General features: G+C 36.7%; 1 protein-coding gene across 1 annotated transcript; it reads right to left on the bottom strand.

Moving 5' to 3' along the window:
- Position 1: 1 nt before the first annotated feature.
- xpo6 (exportin 6) lies at positions 2-27,957 on the bottom strand. The gene is made up of 25 exons (XM_051887464.1): positions 27,458-27,957; positions 25,282-25,372; positions 22,923-23,035; positions 20,863-21,060; positions 20,613-20,772; positions 20,410-20,487; positions 18,233-18,713; positions 18,019-18,145; positions 14,936-15,045; positions 14,729-14,837; positions 14,546-14,638; positions 13,398-13,467; positions 12,135-12,294; positions 11,144-11,236; positions 10,892-11,039; positions 9,326-9,472; positions 9,046-9,217; positions 7,134-7,289; positions 6,883-6,997; positions 6,725-6,803; positions 5,735-5,827; positions 4,582-4,743; positions 3,841-3,939; positions 2,094-2,324; positions 2-760 (listed from the first exon to the last, which is right to left on the bottom strand). Exons 1-25 carry the CDS (start codon positions 27,458-27,460, stop codon positions 659-661), a joined length of 3,390 nt encoding a protein of 1,129 aa, XP_051743424.1. The 5' UTR covers positions 27,461-27,957; the 3' UTR covers positions 2-658.
- Positions 27,958-27,999: the final 42 nt, after the last annotated feature.

Here is a 27,999-nt window from a genome sequence, read left to right as displayed (position 1 = left end):
ATGCATTTCATTATAAAACTTTATTGAAGGTTTGCTTCTCCTGGATCAGGATGGAATGATATGAAAAAAAATGTGAGAGCCCATCCCCGTGGAAACAGGGAGAGGACAATAAAACCAGACATTTAAGAGAAAGAAAAATTCAGTGCTCTGCGTTGCACCCGTTCACTTAAAAACCATTCAGAACTCAACAGCCCGCATGAAAATCCACAGGAAGCCGTCTTGAGATGTGTTCGTTTAACTCTACACCACTGCATTTCAAACGCCATCCGTTCATTTCAACAAAATAAGTGTGCTTTCAGTTACACCAGTCCTTTTAAAACAACACGTAATGGGGAAAGCACTGCTCCGATTTAAATAAACCCAACAGTGGAACCCAAACCCCAGCGCCTTTAACCGCATCAGCTGATTTTGGACGAGTTTCTCGACAGCAGCTGTAGAACATCCAACTTTGGCCTCTTGATCATTGGCAACGTGTAAAATCTAGCTGAAATAAACATAAAACAAGCTGACGATAGAAGCCCTGCAGCTCTCAGAACACGCCGCCACTGAGATCACAGGCTGGCCCGTGGCGAAAGGCAACACATGACCACTGAAGCAGCGATCTGCATCCTTAAGAAGGTGGGCCGTGGTTTGGCTGTGTGGCAGGTGTGATGTGCTGCTATAATTTCAGCGTTCCCGGTGGAAGGCTTCCATTGCACAGTCTGTAGAAGCGCAGATCGTTCACGATACGATACACTCCCTGAGAAAACGACGGCAGGTCCTGTGAGGGGTAGAGAAGACAGAAAAAAGACGTGACTTGCATGTTAGAACATGAAGACGGTTCACGCTGCATGACTGCACCCATGACATCATCCAGCCCAGGCTTTGTGAATCTGACAAAACCTGGCTTAAAATGTCCTGGTCATATTTCACTGTAAACTCCAAAGAAAGAGAAGGAAAAATATATAAAGAAGCTTGGATTTACAGTGAATATAGGGAATATACGACCATCAATTAACAATTTGCTGACATATTAAAAGTGCTCTATTTTCATAGCATGAAAAAAGATCTGCTTTAACACAAAAATGTAATCTGTAAAATCATCATACATAACAGATAGACTTGTGTAATTGAAAAGGCATAGAATACAACTAGCAGAATACAACAAGCATATTTTTTTCAGTTAGAGACCAAACTATACCAAGTATTTGTATGAAAAGCACTGCCGACGCACATGTAAACATGCTGAAAATGTTCCAACCCTTCACATTCCTAAAAAACACTCAAGTAATTAGAGTTCCAGGTATTAAAGGGTTAGTTCACCCAAAAATGAAAATGTCATTTATTACTCACCCTCATGCCGTTCCACACCCGTAAGACCTTCGTTCATCTTCCGAACACAGATTGAGATATTTTTGTTGAAATCCAATGGCTCCGTGAGGCCTACATAGGGAGCAATGACATTTCCTCTCTCAAGATCCATTAATGTACTAAAAACATATTTAAATCAGTTCATGTGAGTACAGTGGTTCAATATTAATATAAAAGCGACGAGAATATTTTTGGTGCGCCAAAAAAAAAACAAAATAACGACTTATATAGTGATGGCCGATTTCAAAACACTGCTTTAGGAAGCTTCGGAGCGTTATGAATCTTTTGTGTCGAATCAGCGGTTCAGAGCGCCAAAGTCACGTGATTTCAGCAGTTTGACACGCGATTCGAATCGTGATTCGACACGCTGATTCATAATGCTCCGAAGCTTCCTGAAGCAGTGTTTTGAAATCGGCCATCACTATAGAAGTCGTTATTTTGTTTTTTTTGGCGCACCAAAAATATTCTCGTTGCTTTATAATATTAATATTGAACCACTGTACTCACATGAACTGATTTAAATATGTTTTTAGTACATTAATGGATCTTGAGAGAGGAAATGTCATTGCTGGCTATGCAGGCCTCACGGAGCCATCGGATTTAAACAAAAATATCTTAATTTGTGTTCTGAAGATGAACGAAGGTCTTACGGGTGTGGAACGGCATGAGGGTGAATAATAAATGAAATTGATGTGATTCAAGGGTTAGTTCACACAAAAATGAAAATAGTCACGTTCACTCACCCTCTCTGGCGTGAAGTTTCGGGCAAGCGTTGTGCGTTGGTGTGGGTCGAGGCCTTGGCAGCCATTGAGAAACTCTGGCAAGAAGGAAGAGTAGAACGCTTGGAAATCCACAGCCGCCATGTTGTAGAGCGCCAGCGTGATGTCATCCTGGAGGAGGTCGTGACTCTTGTGCAGGAGAACTTGCAGAAGAACGTTTATGAAGTGGAACAGCATGGAGTTCCGGAACAGCTTCTGAAATCCACACACGACCACACATCACTGACCAAACCACAGCACACAGTTTACCATTTGATTACACCGCCTGCATCATATTTGCTGAATGAAATACAATACTTGTTTCTTAATAATTTTGGGGTGCTGACTGCTTTAGCACACAAAATATAATGTGCATTTCTTAGCATTATTTCTTTCGATAACCATTTGTAAGGTGAAGAAGTCTTCTATTATCCATTAAATCACCAGAAAAACTGAGCTAGGTCACAACTATCTGTTCAATTCTCAGCTGATTTCACATGCATTACATTATTTAATGCCTAATCCTGGTTTCAAGGTTTGAATTATGATCAGTGACAGAAGAAAAAAAATAAACATGACCCAGATGTTTTCTGCTACATCTGTGGGCAATTAACTACATCCAAACGGTGACAGAAAATTACAGATATTGTGTGTGTGTGTGTGTGTGTGTGTGTGTGTGTGTGTGTGTTATTATATATATATATATATATATATATATATATATATATATATATTAAAAATTTACACTCACACATATATAAACTTGTTTATGTAGCTCTTTGACATTAAATGGAGTATTTGGCCATATTTTTCCACTCCTTAGCAGATACGTTTTAAGTACTATATATGAAGAGTTCAGATGCAAAAGCCACTAAACGTCACCTCCCTCAAAAATGAGATAATGATACTGAGCGAACGCTCTCCGCACATAGTGTATCAAATACTTTCACTTCAAATTCGCTAAATCCTAGCATCAGCCCATTCAGAAATACCGGTTCCTTGGCAGAAACTGCTAAACATCACTTCCCTTTGTCAGTAAAAGCCTCTAAGTCCACTGGAAAACCAACCGGAAGGCGCAAATTGAATCGTATGATCTCAAGATGAATAACTGTGTGTGTATGAGCCGCTTCCAATTGCTGAGCTGCAAGTTTTTAATCATGTTTTGTCCATCGTTACAGTGGCAATGACAGGATTTCGCGAGTAGCAAGTAAACACAACAATGCTCCTTTTGCTGCAGCAAAATTGACAGAAACAGACGTTTTACTATGTCTTGTTGTCCAAAGAGTTGGACATAGAGGATTTTGCAAAAAAAAAGCACACATGGACTTAGCTGGTTTTGCAGCAAAAGACAGTCAAATTTGTTAAATACCAATGAATTGACTAAAGTGACATTTTTGAAAATAAGGCATTGCAATAACTGACTAATAACCTTTTCATTGTCATTAAGGTGAAATTACTGAACCTAAACGTGAGCCTGGTAAAAAAAAAAAAAATGCTCATTTAAAAGAAAACATGTCAGGTTTTTGCATCTGAACTCTTCATATACCTGTATGTGTGTTAGAACGTTTTTGATGAGATTTTTTTAACTCCGCATCATCAAATTAGGTAATATTGCACTTTTTTTTTTGCGAATCAATTCTATGGAAATAGTCCATATTATGAAGCTGCAGTATCTTCATTACATTCAATAATCTGATTTCAGAAAATCTGAGCACACGTCAGCGCGTCTTACTCTGTGGTACAACTTGTGTTTGGTGTTCAGGACCTCCAGGTAACTCAAGTTTTGTTTGAAGATGTGAATGTCCGGCTGTAGGAAAGACTGACCAAATGCCTGTAAATCAAAGACACAAGAATCACACGACAGTGTTTCCAGCACTGCTATTTAATCTGCAACTCGGGAATCTCATGTAACGAGATTCTGGGAACCGCAACATAATATACAGACAATAAAAAGCCCAAAAAATTAATGTGGAACAAGATTTTTGGACCAATGAGATTTTTTATTTATTATTATTACTGTCAAATAAAACTGAATATTAAAAACATTTATGTTAATTGCAATAAATAAAATAAAATATAAATATTAGATGAAAAACATACTATACGAAAATTTTTTAAAATGTTGTCTTATTAATACATTGAAATAAGCTGAAGTACTAAAATTATTAAGCGTATAAAAAAATAAAACACTGAAATAAAAATAAATTAAACCTAAATAGCAATATTAAAAAAATAAATAATAATAATGATAAAATGAAAAAAAGTGCATAACGAAGTTACTAAAAATTAAACTAAAATTAAAATGAAAGCTTTTATTTTTATATTTTTAGTTAATTCAAAAAATTATTAAAACTATAATAAAACTAACACTGCCAAACATAATAAAACAAAAATTGAAATGCAGCAACCAACAAAATGTCTTGTTAGGGCAGAAACTCCAATGCACATGGAAGAGATGTTAGAGATGTCATACCTGCATGGCAGCAGTGAACTGCGCTTGGTTCTCCATGAGCTCTTCCGCTCCGGTTCTCTGTACGCTGCTCAACACTGAGCTCTTGAAGAAGAACCGCCAGTTCTGATGGAGAATCTGGAAGAGCAGCTCAAACATCTCCGCTTTCACATCTGGACAGGAACGCTGCAGAACACGGAGATGAAGATCAGAGAATTAAAAGAGCTTCCAGAAAGAACAACGTTAGAGAACTTTCAGAGTCGGCATGAAACAGAAGTTGCGAGGGTCTTTTCTTCTCTTTATCCGAATAAAACTGCTTCTAAAACAAGAAAAAAAAAACCAAAAAAACCATAGGGTGCGCTTGATTTTGTCCATCAGGAGTTGATTGGATCAACTGATTGTAAATATAATGATAAATCATTTATAATAAATACTGCAATATTCCATAAAAATAAGATTAGTCAATTTTGTTCTCATGGTGACTTTAAGGTACCTTTAAATTTCTAAACCCTTTTTGTATTTAAATAAACCATTTTTAATCTTTAAATGATAAAATGCTATATTAACTGTGTATTTGTATTTAATTCCCGTTTCTGCTAGACAATTAGTGTTTGTCTTGTAAATGCTAATTTTATTAAATGTTCTGCATTGTGGTTTGGTTTATTCGCTATATCCAAGTTCTTACCATATACAGTGAAAAAGATCATGTTATTTTACTATTAAATATGGTAAAATGTATGTTTTTTTTGCAAGTAAAAACTATAAGTTACTGTATAATTTAAAGTGAAACAGCAAAGGTTTTTCCCAGTGAGGCACAGCATATGATTATAATTTGTGTAAATTGTGTTTCTTATTTTTGTTATTAGTGTTGTGTCACATTTTCTGTTATTTTTGTTCATGGTTATTGGATTATTTTAGTGTCATGTGTTACCTTGATGGCGTTTTATCTTTGTATGTATGACCCTGTACAGCATCTAGATATGAATATTGGCCATGGACAGGCTGCTTACGTTCAACTCTGATTCATCATGTGACTTTTTAATGTTCAAACGGTCTTATTATGGGATTATCAGTAAGTTGTAAAAATTAGATTCTGGTATAGTAACAATATATCACTTAATAAAATATGTGCTGAGTAGTAAAAAAAAAAAAAAGAAGTCTTATTCATGCGTCATACCTCTGCCACTATTGGGTAAACCTGGTCCAAACAAAGGCTGAGGATGCTGGGTAACAGAGGTTTGAAGGTCTGACCAGGCTCCTGAACCACAACCTGAGACAATAAATCAAAGACAAATAAATCAGCATGTTTAATCCTCTAATGCTTGACATATGAAATAATAGTCAGAAAAAAAAAAAAAAAAAAAAAAAATATTTTTTTTTTTTTAAATGGAAATGGCATGTGTGCTTTTTGAGTAACATATTTGATACATCAGGCTTTTATGGCTCATATAGTCTGATATAGTGAGAATATGGAGCTCATACTTGAGGAGGAAAAACACTTTTATTCAGAGGCCCAAACTGAGCAAATATATGCTATTTGATACAGATGTTATTTATATGGTCAAAAAGTAAGGTGAAATTCTGATAGCTTTTAATGTAAATCTTTATAACAGTATAACAGACTAAAATTCATATAAATATCAGTTGTCACTCTTTATCTCCTAATAATGTCTTAGTAAAATTATATTTAAATGCTTAGTTTTATGATCAAAGATCTGCAGTTTTAAACATAATGCAACGAAATTCAATAATGATTGAGAGATGAACAAATAAACCTTCCTCAAAAGCCGGATGTATAATATTTGATACTCACATTTTAACATGATTTTCTAAAGATTTTTCTTTATGAATAATCAAGTAATCCTATCCTATGTTGCTCATCTTGAAATGTTACTAACAATATAAAAGTTATTTTTACTTTTAATTCAGTAAAGATTTCACAGCAAAAAAACTTGAACCACAACCTGAAGGTGGACATTTTTAGAAATATACTAAAAGGCCTTTTACTTGCTAGAAAAGTATAAAATATCAATCAGACTAGATTTTGTAGTTTTATCATGTTGATAATTTAGATGCCTTAGAAATTTGTCTCAAATACGACACAGTAGGCTTTATAGGGTTAATAACCACTGAAACTCAAACACAAAGTGGTTTTAGTCTATTTTACCTGCAGAATCTTGAGAAACTTCTGAACCACTCTGGACCCCGAGCTGCCCTCCTGTAAGATGCTCACCGCCAGCTGCTCCCTGAGGAACATGAAGATCAGTCAGCATCAATACGCAGTGACACATGACTGATCATTGAACGTTAGGAAGCCGAGGTCACCTGGTGAACATGCTGAGGAAGGTCTGAATGATCTGCTCTGTGAAAGCAACGCCCATCTGCACACGCAGTGCTTGAAACAGCGTGAGAAAGAAACTCAGCATCTCGTCTGTCACATCTGAGAGAGAGAGAGAGAGAGAAAACGCGTAATCAGTCCAATGGATCCTCAGAAAAGATTATTACAGCACTAAAAGGCGGTGAAGACGTCGCTGACATAAACGCTGATGCTGTTAATGAAGTGATTATTTTTTTACCTGGCTGCTGGATGAAGTGAGGGAACAGCGCGAGTGTGACCTGGACAGACTCCTGCAGGCTGTGGTAACAGATCTGACGTGATTTGGTGGCCTCTCCTGATATACTGTCTACCAGATCCTTCAACACACACAGAGTCTGCTGGATCACCGCTTTACCTGAGGGACACATTATTATTTTAATTATTATTTCTAAAAAAAAAAAAAAAAAAAAAAAAAAAAAAACATTAAATGTAGAATAACTGATTAAAAGCGGGCCTTGTCAAAAACAAAAAAACAAAAAAAAAACAACCTATATATAAATAAACCCAAATCTCTATATCTATTTATCTACCTATATCTATCTATCTATCTATTTATCTATCTATCTCTATCTATATATCTATATATCTATCAATCAATCAATCATTATAATATATATATATATATATATATATATATATAAATAAATATATATAAACAAACAATACCATTTAGTTTGGGGTCGGTAATATTTTTTAATGTTTTTGAAGGAAGTCCTTTAGGCCACATTACATGGTTCAAGTGACCAAATTCCAATTTTTTTCCTCCCATACGGCACAGATGGGATGAGACACACGAACGTGAAAACAGGAAAAAAGCACATGGATTCCAGTATTCTCAGATTGGTTTCAGGCCTCATTCATGTGGAAATAAATATGATATGAATCGGATTTGTGCATTTGTGAGTTGCATCGTCAACTCAGGTGGACACCAACCGCGATCACATGACTCTTTTCAATGGTGCAACCCAATGTTTTGCTGACCTTTAAAGATGGTGCAGAAAGCAAATTTCGTCTGCGTCCATTGCAAATTGCGCCATTTTTACTTCCTTTTCACCCTAAGCTTTTCCAGGTCAGTACATCTACCATGGGTTATAAATGGAGGTATCAAATATGGGTCACTTTTAAAAGATGGTGTGTTTATATAAAAAAAAAAAAAAAAAAAATGGCATCAAGACCTGCAGTGTAAATGCAGCCTTAGTCTCACCAAGGCAGCATTTATTATCAAAAATACAGTAAAACCTGTAATATTCCAAAATATTATTACAATTCAAAATAACTGCTTTATATTTAAATAGATTTTAAAATGTAATTTATTCCTGTGATCAAAGCTGAATTTTCAGCATCATTACTCCAGTCTTCAGTGTCACATGATCCTTCAGAAATCATTCTAATATGCTGATTTGATGATAAAGAAACATTTCTGATTATTATCAATGTTGAAAACAGTTGTGCTGCTTCATATTTTTGTGGAAACTGAGATACATTACTTTCAGGATTCTCTGATGAATTAAAATCTATTTTGAAATTGTAACAAATGTCTTTACAGTCACTTTTAATCAGTTTAATGCATCACTGCTAAATATATATTTGGTAACACTTTAAGGTGATGTAGTTACAGGGTTAGGGTTTGGTTTGGGTTAATTACTTGTAATTATGCATAATTTACTGTCATTACTATAGTTAGCAATTAATATTGGATTTTGCTGATATCAAGAAAACTATGTAAGTTTGTTTCCGCCATGGAATAAAAAAAAAGAAAAAAAAAAAAAAGTAAAAAGGCAATTGCGACTTTTTATGGTTTAATTTAAGGTGACGTAGTTACACATTACTACATGTACTTACTATAGTAATAACAGTAAATTATGCATAATTACAAGTAACTAACCCTAAACCAGACCCTAACCATAACTCTACAGTAAGTACTTGTAGTTAATTAATATTACTCAGTACTTATATGAGTAAGTACAATGTAACTATGTGACCATAAACTAAAGTGTAACCATACATTTAAAAAAAATAAATAAATAAATAAAACTTTTTAAATGGTATTTAACTATAATATTTGCTATTGCTATAAATAAGCACTATCAGTATTGATCTGTTGCTCTTACTGTTGGGGTGATGGTCAGGTGGGCGGGGCAGGAGGCGGTACTGCTGCGTCAGACTGCTGAGAAGCCGCGCATGATTGGATGAACGGTTTGGCCACTGCTGCTCCGCCTCTGGTAGGCTGGGCCATGGCAGCAGCAACATGTTGGACAGAGCTCGACACACGAGGACGTGGGCCTTGAGGAAAAAAACATCAAACATTACATCACAAACAAATACAGACAGATTCAAGTACAAACCGTGCCACGTTGTCAGACCAATATAAACCCATGCGCACACACATACCTCCTGAGGTAATCTGTGGTTATGATTCTCTGTGATCAGGTTGAAAATATTCTGCACCGCCGGCAATGACACCAGGAACACCGGTCGCACGGTGGTCGACATGGAGACCAGGAGATGGCACGCAGATAACAGCAACTTCTCTGGAACCTGTGGCACACACAGAGATCAGTCCGATTAGTGTTCAAAGACAAAGAATGAAGAATAACCGGTTAAACAAAAGATGGTTTAATCTAAAGATCTACTGTACACCTCACAGCAGAGAGAAACACTTCAGTTTCAAGACAACCCAACAAATAAATATATAGTTCTGTACATTACTACTGCAAACCTTATTGAGAAGACACCACAGCTGAATAAATTATGACAATGTTTATTTTATGGTGTTTATATTGTAATATGTTGCAGATAGTTGTAAGAGAACTATTTCCAGCTGCTCATTTAAACAGATGAGGTAGATATAATATGCAAAGCATAGACATTTCAAAATAAGAGTCCCAGTGTATTTCAGGCTTGTTTATAATTAACTCTTTCCCTGCCATTGACCGAATTTTCCAGCTTTTAGTGTTTTCACTGTTATACAGTAGGGGGCACTATTACTCAACTTCTGAAAGAGTACAAAACCTCCAGATCAAAACACAGGCAAAAAAAGGAGCAGAAACTGTGATAAATGTGATAAAACAAGTGATTTTTTGTTTAAAAGCAGAGGCTCTGTTTTTTCTTTTTCATGTTCAGATATTCATACGACAATATATTCTGGGTGCCATGAAAGATTTGTGAAAATGATCAAAAATATATTATATAAATATATTCTGGCAGGGAAAGAATATAAATATATTCTGGCATTTTGCATAAAATCTTTTTTCTGGATATTATCGGTATGTTGGTTACACAAACTGTATCTGCCATTTAATTAAACTATTGTAATTTGTCTCTGGGCCACCCCATCACAAGGAGGAAAGACCAAGAATATTAATAGACAGATTTTACTAGCATCGGCACAATAATTGCTGCTTTTTATATCACAATTTTATCTTTCCTTGCAAATCTGAGGGTAAAAAAGTGATTGTGAGTCAGAATTGTGAGATAAAAAGGGTTACACTTTATTTTAAGGTGACGTAGTCACATTGTACTTACTCATATAAGTACTGAGTAATATTAATAAACTACAAGTATTCACTATAGAGTTATAGTTAGGGTCTGGTTTAGGGTTAGTTACTTGTAATTATGCATAATATACTGTTATTACTAGAGTAAGTACATGTAGTAACGTGTAACTACTACACCTTAAAATAAAACGTTACCATAAAAAGTTGCAATTGCCTTTTTAAACATTTTTTTATTCCATGGCGGAAACAAACTTCCATAGTTCTGATATCAGCAAAATCCAATACTGACTGACCTCTTAACTGTATTAAATTATACATATTAGTGCAGTAAAATATACATAGTTATTATTACACATTTTAGTACTAGTAAATTATACATATTGTCTAGTACTTTAAACTTGAAATTACTTTAATGCTCATTTAAAGCAAAAATAGTAATCATTCATAAAAATCAAGTGACCTTGGCATTGATGAGAGGGGTCGTGGCGGCCATGCTGGACCTGATGAGATCGACAAACTGCGTTTGATCTTGTTGTCGCTGCACCTCCCCGCAGAACTGAGCCAGCCAATGAGAATACGCCTGCAGAGCGGCCAATGACTGCGCATGGCTGCAAAACAGAGCCAACGCTTATTAGGTATTATCATAAAACCATTCACATTTAGGTGAAAATGGCATCAAATAACACATTGAAGAGTATTTATGACTACTTACACATCTATAAGATCTGGTTTAAGCACTGAAGGAACAGCCATCTCTACATCGTACAGGCTGATCTGAGAACCATAACACGACACCTCCACCAATCTGAGAAGAGAAATGATTGCCAAGAATTAAACATCACATATTGCAGTCAGTTATTTACATTTGACAAAACATCAAATCAATCTGTATTAACAACTCAAGCTATTAATAGTAGTGATAATATGATATGTGTTTGCATTTATTTGCATATTACTTTAACACACAGCGTTGGCGTCAACAGGGAAATACATTCCACTTGTGAAAGTAAAACCAAAACCTTTGCTTTTTGAAAAATGGCTTTAGTTTACTTTGGGGTTTAGTTTTTATTTGGACAGTCTGCACAAGTTCACACAGTAAAATTTGTAATCATTTGTTTAGTAAGATAAGAGTTATTCGTTTTTTTTGAGCCAGGGTTTAAACCGTATATTAAAGGGGTCCTATTATGCTTTGTTACATGTTCAACTTTCTTTAGTGTGTAATGTTGCTGTTTGGCCATGAAAAAGGTCTGCAAAGTTACAAAGCTTCATAGAGACAGGAACTAAACAGAGCGATACTGACAGACTGGGAAGAGAGGTGCTGCAACAATGACAAATAATGTGTTTTTTGAAAATTCAAGCATGAAAACCTATTCTAGTAGAGCCCAAAAACAAAAGACAAGACTTGTAAAAATAAGTAAAAGTTCATGACCGGTGTAAAAAAAAAACTAAATTTTAGTGTAATGCAAAAAGAAAAGTCATCAAACATCCCTGTGAAGCATACTGCACAACACGGCAAAACAGAGAATTAATGATAAATATCTAACATATTCAAACCAATAGAAGCAATTCTTGACTTTGCAAAGACCACTAATAATTTAGTGTATAAAACATAGCATAAAACAAGCAAATACAAAGGACATTAAAGTACACACATAAGGAGGTAGTGTTGTTGCTAAATGAGGAATTGGGAATCAGGAACTGACCTCTGCACGATGGCGAGAGCGTCGTTAAAGCGGGCGGTGAAAACGTCCCCTGTGAAGAACTCGGCCAGGCGTCCCACGGCCTGCAGCAGAGAACTCAGGTCTCTGAGAGCGCAGTGCAGTCTCCTGCAGTCGGCCTCCGCTGTGATGTTCAGCCTGCGACCTGTTCACACAGAGAGAGAGAGAGAGAGAAGTGCAGAACCACTCAATAGCTGACAACAGCTCACAAGCCACATGAGAACAGAACCGCCACAAAAAAACATCAGTGTGAACATTAAAAGACCAGATACTGCTAAAATACTCAAGTTTATTAATATAGGTTGAGTGAGTAAGTGCTAAAGCAAACAATAGAAGGTTCAAAAGTTTTGGGTCAGTAAGATTAAAAAAAAGAATGCATTAAATTGACCAAAACTGTCAGTAAAGACATTTATGTATCACAGATTCCACAAAAATATGGAGCAGCACAACAGTTTTCAACATTGATAAGCATCAAATCATCATATTAGAATGATTTCTGAAGTGACACTAAAGACTGGAGTAATGAAATTCAGCTTTTATCACAGGAATAAATTACATTTTAATACATATTTAAATTGTAATATTTCACAATATTAGTGTTTTTACTGTATTTTGCAGCCTTGGTGAGCAGAAGAGACTTCGTTTAAAAACTAAAAAAAAAAAAAAAAAATCTTACCAACCCTAAACTTTTGAGCGGTAGTGTGGGTGTGTTACAGTTCATGTAGAACTTCCTACTTTATATTTCATCTTTTCTGTTGTACACTCTTAGTCAAATAAGCCTGCTTACATGGGCTGATTATTACGGTCTCGGGTCAAAAGATAAAATTCCCCATGCTATCGCAGCAAAATATTTATACAAGATATTTGATAGAAGGAAGTCAGATAGCAAAAGAAAAAACAAACCGCACAGCCTGAAGAACAAGGAAATTTGTCAAAGATATATTTCCATCAAATTCCCCTTCATGCTTCAGTTGATGAAGACATACAGTAACATTTGGATACTGAGTGAAAATTACATCATCATCTTGCATGGAATTTTTTTAATGAGCTTGTTGGAATGCATTCTGGGATTGCATTTTTAAAGACAAATAGTTTGCCCAAAACAATGCATCTGATAATTCTGTTTGGAACTGCATTTGCATCTAAAAAGTGTTGTTATCTCGGTGTACAGCTATAAAAGGTTTTGAACAAAGCTACCATCTATAAAACTGCTAAATATTCAGACTGTGACCATGAAGAGAAACTCACTTGATCCTGATCTCACGATAAACTGCTGTAGCCCAAGATAAACGTCCAGATCCTCCTGGAGCACCGGAAACTACAAACACACACATAAACATGCTCTAGTCATTATACACTTATCATGGACGTCATTTAACATGCAAATTTAGTGCAATTAATAAGGGAAAAATGTTGGATAGATGGGACGGATTGATGGATGGAACATATGGATGGATGGATGACTGCATGGAACGTTAGATGAATGGAACAGATAGGTGAATGAAACGGATAGATGCATGGAACAGATGTATGAATGGAACGGATAGATGAATGGAACAGATAGACGAATGGAACGGACAGACGGATGGAACTGATAGCCGAATGGAACGGATAGTCGACTGGAACGGATAGTCGAATGGAACGGATAGTCAAATGGAACGACTGCATGGAAGAATGGATGGATGGATGGACGGATGGATGAATATAACAACTGGATGGATGGATGGATGGATGGATGGATGGATGGATGGATGGACGGACGGACGGACGGGTAGATGGATGATGGCACGGATGGATGGGAAGAATAAATGGATGGGACGGGTAGATGGATGGATGGATGGAAAGAATAAATGGATGGATGGGTAGATGGAAGGATGGGTAGATGGAAGGATGGGTAGATGGACAGATGGATGGACAGATGGATGGATGGATGGGTAATTGGATGGATGGACAGATGGATGGATGGATGGACAGATGGATGGATGGACAGATGGATGGACGGATAGATGGACAGAGATGGATGGAGAGATGGGTAATTGGATGGATGGACAGATAAACAGATGGACGGACAGATAGCCAGCCACTGGTAAAAATCAACCAATATTTATACATATTTATTTGTGCATTCATATCATGTACATAAATAAACTGGGCTTTTGTAATTCATTTGATTAAACATTTAAACTGATTGACAGCTCTAATACTCATGTGGATTACAGCAAAACATGATTTAAAATTGTAAATCCTCTATGAACACTTTGGGCTTCACTGAGACTCACTTAAATCAGATTTGCTTCCATATTAAACACTCATTAGAATTGCCAATGAAGAGTCGATTGTTTTTCAGTACAAAGAGAGAGCGAGCGTTGCATGTTCACCCACTCATATGCACCTACCAGAACAGAAAAGGTCTGGGACGGCAGCAGCTCCATCACCCTGGCAACCACTTCCAAACTCTGACGCAGGTACCGTTGCCATTCCGTCTGTTGCTATAGAGACCACAGGGGAAAGAGTTCCAAAAATTGAACAAAAAAAAATGCTTTAGCTGCTATAACCATGTGTGTATGTTTGATTCTTACATCATCATCGAGGGTCTCATCGTCGAGTTCTTCTAGTTGACTCTGGTTTAACCTGAACTGGATCCTGTTAAGAACTTCACGCAGCAGCAGAACTAGAGCATCTTTATACCTGGGCACACACAGACACATAAACACGACAACGTTCAATGCTTGAGCAACCTATACAAAACAACCTCAATTCACACAATTTCATTTGAGTCCACAGACCTGTTAATGACACTGTCTCTGTCAGCCAATCGGCTTCTGATCTTGGTGGTCAGGTAGTCCAGGAATATACTCCAGATATCAAGACAGGCCAGGTAACCCTCGTGACTCGGCTACAAAATATTAAACAGATGTTCAAATGAAGAGGTGCACAACAAGTTCAAGTTTAAGAACTTTAGAGCTGATCCAATCTCTATTTAAAGTGCTCATGAATTGCATTTTTTTAGTTTAGATTTCCAAAAGTTTAATGTTAGTAGGATTTGTAAATCAAAATCTGTCATAACTTTCAAATAAAAGGCCATTTTCCTCAATCTTTAATCAAAATATCTTCCCCTCCCTCTTGCAGCTCTTCTCTGATGACGTGTTTACTGGCATGAGGGCAGGGCAACCTGTCACTCACATGAGATCCACCAATAGCAAACCACAACCAACTAATCAACTCCCCATGGACAAAATCAAGACCCACTCCACATTTTTTCTTGTTTCACTTGGATATATGTCACAGTAGGGGAGAAAAGAAATTAAAGACTGTTTAAAGGGGCGTGTGCCCTTTAAGACTTCAATGTAAACGCCCACTGCTATGATTGGTTAATATCTTTGCATATGAAATAAGCATTAAATGTGGAACTCTTTTGAAAACATCACATCACAAGTGTTAATTACAGCATTATAATTACTTCTCCCACCGCATAAAATGTTCAATGTCCAATCACAGTCATGTCTGTCTCTGCACTCGTCATAACTAACACATTGCAAACATGATGGAAATAAGAGACTCACTGAGCAGTGTAGAGAGCGTCTTCGATTATAACAGGAGTTTTGGCGAGAATGCAGAACTCAGTCACTCATGCTGAACTGAAGTGATTGACAGCTCCAGCGATTATAAAGGGAGCGTTCTTTGATCGCTTTCTGTATATAATTTAACAATTTAAATAAGATTATTTTCACGCTACTAAGAGAAACGAGTGTGAAGTGGACCGTTTAGTCACTGGCTTGATTAACTGACACTGCAGTGAACAATTTTGTGAAAGAACGTCTGAGAATGAGCCCTTACATATAATAAAAAAAAAAAAAAAAAAAAAAAAAAAATCACTGATTAACATGAACATGGTTATTGACATGTTGTCGCATTACTGTTGGGTCCATATCTTTCTGTTAGTAAAGCTTGCTTTGAATTGTGACTGGTTTACCAAAGAATCTACAGATAAAGGTAGCGAACAAACAAATAATGCTTAACCGAGTTGCTTTGGCAAGTTGGTTTTGATAAAAGCTGTTTTTGGACTACGAAGTTGAGTGTCTGCTGTTAAATTAAGTATGTGTCAAAAGATATGGAAACATCTGATTCCTTAATTCATGACATTTCTAACCAAATCTCACAGGAAAACTATTGTACTAGGTGGCGATTTTGTATAAATCAAGAAAAAAAGTTGATTCCTCAATTCATTACCCCTTTAAAGGCGTCATGAACTGCATTTTATATCATTATTATTTTATAATGTTTCCTGACGTGCACTTATAATGTATGATTTTTACATCAAAAACATACATCATAATTTAGAAACAAAAAGGCCATTTTTTGCCCTGATTTTAGCCCTCTGATTTGAACGCTCTGTTTTAAGGGACATGTCTGCTGTGAGACTTCAGTGTAAACACCCAATGCTGTGATTGGCTAACATCTTTACATATGAAATTTGCATATGCTTTGCATATGAAGTATTGCATGAGGAACTCTCGAATACTTTTACTATGTTTTTTTACTATTACAGCTGTCGAGATTAACAAACGGTGAAAAGTGTGGATTATAGCATTTTATTGAGATCTACTCCTGTCGCATTAAAGGATTAAAGGTTGCAAGCGTTGTCAGATATGACTGTTGAGTGCATGAATGCAGTGATCTCATCACTGAAACTGGATTTCTGCACTCTCACGAATGCTTTCATCATAACAGAGCAAACACAATGTAAATAAGCGATTCATTGAGCACTGTAGACAGCATCATTGATTATAATGGGAGTTTTGGCGAGAGTCAGAACTCAGTCACTGTTAAACTCAAGCTGTGTGATTGACAGCTTCAGCGATTGTCAAGGGAGCGTTCTTTGATCGCTTTCTGTATATAATCAATTTAAATAACAGATTATTTTCATGCTACTAAACAATGAAACAATGTCAAATTGATCGTTTAGTCACTATCTTGATTTACTGATGCATAAACAGCAATAACCGATTTTGAGACAAAGAACGTCTGAATGTACATGAATTATCAATATCACAGATCAGGCATTAGCATTTAACCGGGTTACTTCTTGAGGCATTACTGTCTATATCTTACAGTAGGTCTGTTTGCAAAGCCTGTGCCGAAATTGCAATCAATTTACCAAAGAAACCACAATGAAATGTACTGTATCGATCAAATAATGCTCTACGAACACATTCAGTCAAAAATAAATAAGCACGTTCCTAGCATTAGGATCCATGTTATTTTTAGTCAAGTAGTCCACTGTATTTCTCTTCTCTCCTTCTCATCTCACTAATGCACCAGTGGGCGGGGCCAAAGACACGATGATGTAGAAGACATTGATTTGATTCTGCAGAGGTGCACTATTACATCATAAAGTGACAAAGTTGTTTTCAGAGCTTGGTTTCAAAAAAAGCTGTTGTACTAACAAGGAGGTTTTGAGTGTTTGTGCTATTAAAACTTACAGGTTGTTTTAATAGCACAATAACCTTTTGAGTGTGAAAAGACATGAGCACTTTAATGTTAGTCATGATAATGCACATCTGAACATAACACTACCGATGAAGCCATTGGGAAGTGTAAAAAAAAAAAAAAAAAAAAAAAAGCATCTTCAAGTCTAGTCTTTCAACAGAAACTCAACTATTACCAGGAAACCATTAATGAAAATACCCCCAAACCAGTATGTGCATTAAATTATGATCAAAAACAAAAAAGGAGGGTGATTGTGTCAAAAATGAGAGGAACAAGGAAAGTTTGTGTAATTAAAGTACAGGAAAAGGAAATAGCATTAGACATGAATATGGTGTGTTAGAATTGATGCTTCTAGGAACACTGAATGAAGGTGTTTTACCTGGTTAAAGGTGTATTTGAAGAGCAAAGCTAGAAATTCCACTAGAGGAAACTGGGCGTTAGATTCAATCCTCCGCAGATGAACACTAACAAACAGCCTGAGGAAATCGGTGAACTTTTCCACATAACTGAGAGAGACAGACAGATGGAGAGGGTTAAAAAGCAGCAGCATCAATGAGTTAAATGTTTGAAGCATGTGCATCTATATCTCTTACCTTTCATCTAATTCTTGTAACCTGCTTTTGATAGTGTGCGTGTTGGTGTGCGAGTGTGTATTTGTGAGTCTTTGAAGTAGGTAGAACGTCTGTTGAAACATGCGTAGCAGAAACTCCTCAAAGTCCACGGGGACGCAGTTTTTGCACATTAACTCATTAATACAGTTCATGGCCATGACGCCCAGCCTGGCGCGATCGGCGTGGCCCACCATCTGACCAGTCCTGCCGTGTCCATCGCCGCCATTGGCTGGGAGACTTCCAGGGGCGGAGTCTCCATTCGAAGTGGGCAGAGGTTTCGTTTTGATTGGCTGCTGGCACCCAAAGCGAGCGAAATGAAAAATAGAAGCGAGGAGAGATGGAGTGATAGAAGAGGAGAGAGGGATCCAGCTAAAGAGATGAGCCAAACATTCTAGCGCTAGCAGACACAGAGCGGCACTTTCAGCTCCCAGGATCATCGGTGTGCTGTTGCCCCCCAAAATACCTACAGAACATGAGAAAAGACAAGAATTAATATTTAAATCACTCACCATATGAGTGATTTATATATCAGTGAAATTTCACGATTATTGATATTTCAGCAAAAACTAATACTAGGTTAACTAATGTAAAAAAAAAAGTAACGTAAAATAACACTGCATAGTCTTACTGTACACATTAAATATAGATTAATCCTTATTAAAGCTACCGAAGTTATTCAGTCAACAGCAGTGAGTGATCTTCCTTTGTCATTTGTTGTTTGATTATAATTAATGACAGACTGCAGCAAGTTTATTAGGCTCCTGTCACTTTAAGAGCTGCACGGATCTAATAAACAAGCGTTTTCTTTCTCAACTTTGTGCGTTTGACATTTTTGTGTGTACGCGTTTAGGCGCGTATCCGAAGCCCATTAGCTTATCTGCGTTCGGCTCCGACTCGTGGCAGTCGCACAGAAAGCCACCTGGGGAACAGTGTTTCTTTTGTGGCTTAATGCACTTTTAATAACACAGTTTAATATCAAACATCCTGCAGTTTAGCAACAGTTTACAACACTCACTTATTTGGCTGATTTTAATGTCAAGTTTGGGCTTTTAGGGACGAACGAAAGTGCATCACTGTGAAGGAAAGGAAAGTGTGCTGGACGCAATGTCGCAATAATCATTCTTGTTTTCATAATCGTTGGAAGCCAAAACTGAAAAATGTCAATTACTAATAATCACACAGCCCTATTGACGACCCACACGGCCGCTGGTTGACCCACATTTTGTTAATCACTTTTTTGAAAAAGTGTTTGTTTTGGTATTGTTAGTTCTCTCAAAACGATTCGGAGCTTAGTTTTCAACAGCAGATGGCACTGCGTGCTTTAGAAACCGCCGTACTCTGCTTCCTTCCAATTCCTTACACACACCACTTGAACCTTCTATAAAATAATCATTCATAAAATTCGAAAAGGTTGAAGCGAATTACAAGGGTGTTTGCAGTGGGCCGTTGACATTAATCTTACGTCATAAAAGCATTCTGAGGTGCAAGTACATTCTCAGACTCTGCCGAACGCACGAGCGCTCTTCTTCATGAGTATTTGAGTGTGCGGTTAAAAACTAGCCTAGAACGCCATCTGCTGTTAAAAACTAAGCTCAGAATCCATTCAAGAGAGAATCGCAATGCATTCGGAAAATCTCAGAATCATGTGATGCATCTGTTTATTGTCCCAGTCCTACTTCACGTACAATATTAATTATCATAAATACAAGATTCCTAGAGAGAAATTGGACATGAATGACCTCTCAAGCCATATTTACTACTGGGAAACTCAGATATACATTTTGACACTTGAGTTTCCGAGCTAGACATGCCATAAAACGATTGCTGTCATGACTGGTATTCTTAGTTTTTTTTTTTCAAAAATAGCTACATCGGCGCGTCTTGTTGTTAAAGTAGTGCATTTTTACATATATGAATAACCATTTGAAGCATGATTGTCAACAAATGGGATGCTACATTTTATTTAAAATTAAATTGGCTTTAATAAATTTCTCAAAGAAACAGACGTCCTCCTTGATTCCTGACAACAAAGCACTTGAACGCGATGAGTTCATAATAAGGACTTCAGAAGTGGGAAGTAGGACATTTTCGATAGCACGTGAAGGCTAGCACTAAAATGACCCAATGACAAAAGGGGGCAGGGCAAAGCAGAAGCTCACCTGACTCTCTTGACGTGGGGGATGGAGGTGGAGTGGTGACTGTAACACTGTGTTTGTCCCATACTGTCTCCAGAATACCTGCAAGAAAAAGAGTCATTAAAAATGAAACTGCAAGCCTAACCGGAGCATATAAACAGGTTCCAGTGTTTAACAAACAGTTAGACCCGCATATACTTTCAATGAATGAGTTATGAGTGTCTCACCAGTCAGAAGGTTCAGTACGGTGGGGATCTGATCCAGCAGGAGTTTCTTCAGCTCCTCTTTACGAGCGACGCTCAGGTCTTCTCTGGGACAGACCAGCTCTTCGGAGGTCATCTTGAGCAAAACCAAACCCAGCGACGCTAGAGACGGCGACTGCACTAACTACAACAAACCACAAAAGATGGACCCCGTTCAGTTCATTTTAATATTATTTAATAGTAACAGCAGTAAATAATAAAGAATAACAAGTACCTGTAAGGTGTTGCTGAAGAAGTCATGGTAGAACATGGGCCAGTCCTGGCGTCCAATGTCAACGATGACTTTACAGAGTTTGTTTCTGATGAAGAAAGGGAGTAGTGCGTGCTGGGATAGCAGAAGCTTGGGCAAGCAGCTACGAAGTTCTGCTTTGTCCTCACTGGCTACACCAACCCACATCTTGTTCACGAGATTCTGCAGAGAGGGGCCGACAAATTGATTGTCACATCTCATTTCTTAAACACAGCAGACGATGCCTGTGCTCATATATAGTAATGTATTTTAGGGAGAATCACACAAACAGATCCAGGTCATATTTCACCCTAAGTTCAAAAGAAGTTGTATTTTGCATAAAGAAAATTAAGCCTATTTTAGTACCATTAAGGTGTGTTTATTTGCACTGATATATTATCATGCCAATTCCCCTTAAAGGCACAATATGTAAGATTTTTTTATTAAAATATCCAAAAACCACTAGAACAGTGTTATATATTTTGTTGACTTGTGTACTTACATTATCCCAAATGTTTCCAAGAATGTTTAAATCCAGAGAAATAAGCAATTTTAATCAGGACACGGAGCGTGTCCGTGCGTCGCCTATCAATGGCATCATACCCGTGTTACCAAATACGCTTTAATATATTATAAGTTTTATTAGACAAGTCAACCCTCTATAAACACCTTGGCAACAGAATCGCCATTGGCCAGTAATTTTTTTAGTTTACTCACCAGACTAAGTCATTAAGCTATACCTTTGTTTTGAATAAGCGGCCTCTAGCAGCAAAAATTACATATTGTGCCTTTAAAATTCTCATTATTGTACTTTAGTAATGAAAATCATCCTCCGAAGAAACTTTTTTTTTTTAAATTAAAATCAGAATAAAAATAAACTCAGTACAAATGAATACTATACAGTAATGACAATTTAGGGGTAAATACCATTAAAGTTAAAAGTTATTAAGTTAAAAATGCTAAAAGAAAATCTCTTTTTTTTCTGTTGATCGCTAGTGAAATACGACTGTTAACTTAAAAGTTTAGGGTAAGATGAAAATAAATTAAATAAATCTGAAATAAATTAATACTTTTACTCAACAAGGATGCATTAAATTGATTAAAAGTGATTCTAAAGACATTTATAAATGTTAGAAAAGATTTCTATTTCAGAAAAATGCTTTTAAACTCTTTAAATATTAAATACATATAAAAATATATATATATAAGACAGCACAACTGTTTTCAACACTGATAATAATCAGAAATGTTTCTTCATCAAATCAATCATCAATTATGTGTGACCCTGGACCACAAAACCAGTCATAAGTCACATGGGTATATTTGTAACAATAGCCAACAATACATCGTATGGGTCAAAATTATCGATTTTTCTCTTATGCCAAAAATCATTAGGATATTAAGTAAAGATCATGTTCCGTGAAGATATTTTTGTAAATTTCCTACTGTAGGTATATCAAAAAATTATTTTTGTGAGTGGATATGCATTGCTAAGGACTTCATTTGGACAACCTTAAAAAGGTGATTTTCTCAATCTTTTTTTTTTTTTTGTACCCTCAGATTTTTAGATTTTCAAATAGTTGTATCTCCGCCAAATATTGTCCTATCCTAACAAACCATACATCAATGTGCTTATTTATTCATCTTTCAGATGATGTATAAATCTCGATTTCAAAAAATTGACCCTTATGACTGGTTTTGTGGTCCTGTGTCACATATTAGATTGATTTCTGAAGGATCATGTGACACTGAAGACCAGAGTAATGATGCTGAAAATTCAGCTTTGATCACAGGAATAAATTATATTTTACAATATATTGAAATAGAAAGCAGTTATTTTAAATTGTAATAATATTTCACAATATTACTGTTTTTACTGTATTTTTGATTAAATAAACACAGCCTTGGTGAGCAGAAGAGGAAAAAAAAAATCGTACCAACTCCAAACTTTTGAACATTAGTGTATGACATGAACATGAACTTGGCAATTTACATGAAATTAATCTACATAAGATAAAGATAATGAACTGAATGGTTAATCTTACCTCAAACACAGTAAGGCTGTACATCATGACATATTCATTTCTGCTGTTGGAGAGGAAGTAGAGGCAGTGCCTCCATGAGCCGGGCTGCTCTGCGAAACTGTTCAGCAGCTCTTCTGCAATAAACAAATCCACAAAACAGTCATTACAAAACACATTCTTACCTAATTGAAACAAAGCAAATAGTGGAAGTCATTAAAATGTTTAGTCAGGTTTGTTGCCATTAACACCAGTCAAACACTCATCAGAAGCTTCCTTCAAAGATGAACAAGCATTTTTACTCAAATGCAATGAAAAGGGCTTATACAAAATATTTTCACACAGACACAGGAACATCTTCTGTAAAGTATAAATGAAGGCTGGACCCCACAACTGGAGCTCTTCACTTCTAATTCAAAGTTAACAAATGCTCCTTGTACAGAGTTTTGCATATTTGCATGAAAAAGAAAACATTGCTTTGTTGCACACCAACATACATGAGCATTTCAAAAACCAGCAGAGCTCAAATTACAGTATGTTTGTTAGGAAGAGCTACTTCACAATAACTTCATTACTTACATTACTTTGACAGATGCATTTATCTAAACCTTTTTTTTATTTATTTTTTTAAATCAATATGCGTGTTGTGTTCCCTCAGAAGTGAACCCTTAAACACTGACACTACCAGCATTATGTTTCCCTCCATTAAATATGGCAGATTTTTGTTATGACAACATTTAAAAAAAATACTTCATGACAATTAGGAACTGAGAAACTGAACCGCATCTGATAGTTTTTAACATTTGGTTTTGTCTGAAAACATGGTGTGAAGCAGTGTGAAAGTATAGATGTAGGCTCTACAAAGACAACAAGCACACTTGACTTCCACATGCTTTAATGTGATAAAAAGCTTCAGTAAAAATCTCCGTCACACTTCACATTTCACTTTATTTTTAGTATTGCATTATGGACTAAATTTATAATTATGGAGTTAAGTCTAAAGTAGAAATTGACATAAATAAAGCCATTTCAAATGGATGAATTGTTATCATATTCGGGTGGACTGTTCCTAGAAGAAAATCAAAAATACATTTACAAAAAAAAAAAAAAAAAAAAAAAAAAAAAAAAAAAGTAAAATAATATAACATGAGCCATCATGTGTTGAACTCTTACATACCATCAACCCTGGACTTAGAAACCGAACATTTCCGGTGTGCAATGTGTGACTTATTCTGGGTCTGATTCACAGGTCATCTATTTAGCTTGGCCAGTTTCACAGAGTGTTACTTTCTCCAAAAGTATCACAGCTGAGAAATGTACATTGAGCATACATTGAAGCACATGTCCTGAGTTTCAAAGCACCATGTTTTGGCACAGGATTTGGACTAAATCTTTGGCCAAATGCTCCCAAACAAACCCAAATACCAAGCATTTTAGGAAAGTCAAGAGAAAGTATAAATGTCACGAATGTGGTCTCTACCCACAAAATATAACCGTTTTTAGACACATTCCTCACCTTAAAGGGGCAGCATGATAATTATTTTTTATTAAAGGTTCCCATATAAGTTAAAATCTTTGTTGCATCATAATTTAGTTTTTCATGAGCATTTTCCATTGCATTCAGCTGACGCTTTAACCTAAAGCGACTTACAATAAACGAACATAAGCAATTTAATCACAGAACCAACAATATTCATATTTTAGTCTTTTTCTACATGTTAGATGTTGTTTCTGTGCTGCTGTGCCTTAAAGGAGACTTATTATGCCCTTTTTTTTAAAGTCTTGATTTTAGTGTCTACTAGAATAAGTTTTCATGCTCGAATGTTCAAAAACACATTATTTTTCACATATGTGATATTGTTGCAGCACCTCTCTTCCCAGTCTGTCAGTATCGCTCTGTTTAGTTTCTGTCTCTATGAAGCTGAAATGTGCCGCTCAAACTGTTCAGGTCAGACTAAAATGATCAAGTATCTTGTTCAAAATAAACTTCAGCTGCTCATTTCGAACACTGGGCTACTTCAGACGGATCTGCAGAGTAGTAGGTGCTACACACAGACAGAAACAGTGCAAAGTTTGGCAGACTTTACCACATTTTATACTTGTTTTTACTTGTCCTGCCATTTAGATTTAACAGCAACTATCACAGCGCATCACACCTCACAATTTGCCGAACACCAAACATGCATGATTGAAGTGAATGTAGGTAATCACGTTAACATTTCATTATGCTTTCATTTCAGAAGAGAAAATAAGACATCTAATGATATGAGACAGACATAACAAGTGACTGCGTATTCAGATTAGTACAGCACAAATGATGACTCTGCAAATCAGGAAATGATAAGTGTGTGAAGGCCAGAGTATGTGCCAGGCATATGCTCACCGATCTCTCTCTTGCGGTCATTGGTGGTGCAGCTGTGAAAAAACTCTGTCATAAGACTCTCCAGAGCCCGTAAGGAGGACTCCTCTGACGCCTGCAGAAGAGAGAGAGAGACAGAGATGGGGGGAAGGGCAGAAGAGAAAAATGAGATATGACAAGATAAGGCATTAAACACATCCCTATCGCATATATGAACTGTAAATCCAGAATACAATGATTTTAACTGTTAATATACATAAAGTCCCATTATAGACTAACCAATATATTCTTCAAATGTTTTCACAAGTGATTTGCAAGATCCCAGCAAGCATTGCAGCATGAATAATGGACTGTTTTGTGGTTTGCTGGCTTTATTTATGCCGCTGTTGTTGTCGTAACTTATTTATGTTGTGTGGAGATGTTAACAGCTCATCTTTTACTTATAAAGGGACTGTTCACCCACAAATCAAAAGTTTGTCAATATTTAAAGGCATAATATGTAATTTTTCACCACTAGAGGTCACTTATTCAGAAAAAAAAAAAAACTTGATGATGCCTTGATTTCACGAATCATGGGAGGTGCCGTCTTCACGTCTACAGCCGGTGAAAAAGAATTAACATTACTGTAGTATGAAGCAGGGAGTGGAGCGGAACGAGGCCACTGGAGCGATTTCTAATTAGAGATGAGCGCGACAAACGTCTCGAGAGCAGTGGTGCTTTTATTATGTCGCAGTCGGCGCTTCTGCTTCTTCCGGTCGAGCGTATGTGGGGTAACGCAGCGGTGTTTATCATATTAGACACATTTGTGTGTTGAAAGTTGTTATAATTGTTATACAATGCAGTAAGCTAAATCGATATTAGTCATGGTAAAACATGGTACTCGCGGTAAATCTAGAAAACGAGATTTAAACAATAAGACTTACTGTGCTGAGCTATATAACAATGATTAGTTTTCTGTCGATGAACGTATCCAAACAGTTGCTCGCCTGTCTAATAAAACATAATATATTAAAGCGTCTTTCCATGTTTCCATGGTTTCTACAAAATAAAACCAAAAATCAAGTATAACGCGGGTATGACGTCACTGATAGGTGACGCACGGACAGGGTCCGTGTCCTGGTTAAAATTGCTTATTTCTCTGGATTTAAACATTCTTGAAAACATTTTGGATAATGTAAGTACACAAGTCAACAAAATACATAATGTTCCAGTGGTTTTGGATATTTTAGTCCAAAAATCTTACATATTGTGCCTTTAATTACCCTCATGTCATGTATGACTGACTTTTGTCTGTGGGAACACAAATTTTTTTTTTGAAAAATGTCTGTTGTTTTGTTGTTCATACAATGTTGTTTTGGGGTGAAAGGACAAAAACAGCTGGGGAAAAAAAAAATATCAAAATATATTTGGACCATCATGAGAATGAGAAAAGTATGAAAATACTTATCTTGAGGGGGTTCATTTATTTTATTAGGGGTATTTATTAAATTTTTAGTTCTGCATTAACCCTTAAAGACTAAGCGTGATGCATCAAGTTGCTTTTTCTCAACAGTTCCTTTTTTCAGTGCACTCTCAGCCTCAAAATACTCATCTCACATAAAAGTGTGAGAATGTGCACTGAAAAGTAAAAGAGAGTGGAAGACGAATACAGGAAGTGGGCTGATGATGATGATGATGATGCTCGGGGTTCTGAATTCTTTGTATGAGTCACAACATGTTGCCCCACAGTGACGTCACAGCAGCAGAAGAATGCCTTTGATTTCCTCATGCCGTTCAGACTGTCATGAACTCAAAGGGACACCGTTACAAGCACACGCAGAAGCTTTGCTTTGATGCTTTGATGTGCGAATATCACCTGGTATCATCCATTAATGATAGAACAACTTATGCATTTGATGCGCCTTCTTATCTGACAGATCTATGACTGCTATGTCTATCTATCATAAGACATCAAATTACGGAAATACACAAATAAACGTGTTTTTGACAGGTGCTTAAATTAAATCAATGCTTCAAACACAATGTCATATGATAATTTAGACATAAACAAAGAAGCACAGACGCTTCAAAAGCAACGCAGCCTCCAGGCACTGGTGCAGATATATAGAAAGTTCACGATTTTCGATCGCATATGAGAAATTAAGGATAAATATACAAGTTAGTGTATTATACATATACATATGCTTTAATATTGACTCACCATGCCCGGGCTCTGAGCTTTTACGCGGCTATAATATGAGATGAATCTGGATCTGCTCGCTCATGCTTCCTCTGGGGCCTTTGTGTTTCACCTTCTGGAAGCACCGAAACCCTGCATCACTGTCCCGCACTCGCCCGGTGGACCCCGGGTTCGGGCTCCGGGACACTTGTTATTATTGTTGATCTAGCGCGAGACTAAAGGGGACGAGACTGGAACTGACGCTGCCCGGATACACGGAGACAAACCGCATAAAAACTACTGCGAAACAGAGAGAAGGTCCACAAAACAGCGGTCTTAAAAATATGTCGGGACTCTATTCTTCACGTCTCGGGTGGTGGTAGCGCTGTGTGGGACTCGGTGCTTTAATTTGAGCCTTAAAAAGTCTGATAGAGCCACTCCTTGGGCTAGTGGGATCGCTCTTTCCGTGCAGGCCTCTCGTAGCTTCCTCTCCTCTGCCCATTAACCTAACGGAAGTGACATCTTCCTCATAGAAGTAGAAATGAAAGAGTGGAACGGCAAGTAGCGTGAAGGAGTGATGTACT

Source organism: Ctenopharyngodon idella, chromosome 3 (genome assembly GCF_019924925.1).
Source record: "Ctenopharyngodon idella isolate HZGC_01 chromosome 3, HZGC01, whole genome shotgun sequence".
NCBI lineage: Eukaryota > Metazoa > Chordata > Actinopteri > Cypriniformes > Xenocyprididae > Ctenopharyngodon > Ctenopharyngodon idella.
This window is presented reverse-complemented; position numbering and strand designations above follow the sequence as displayed.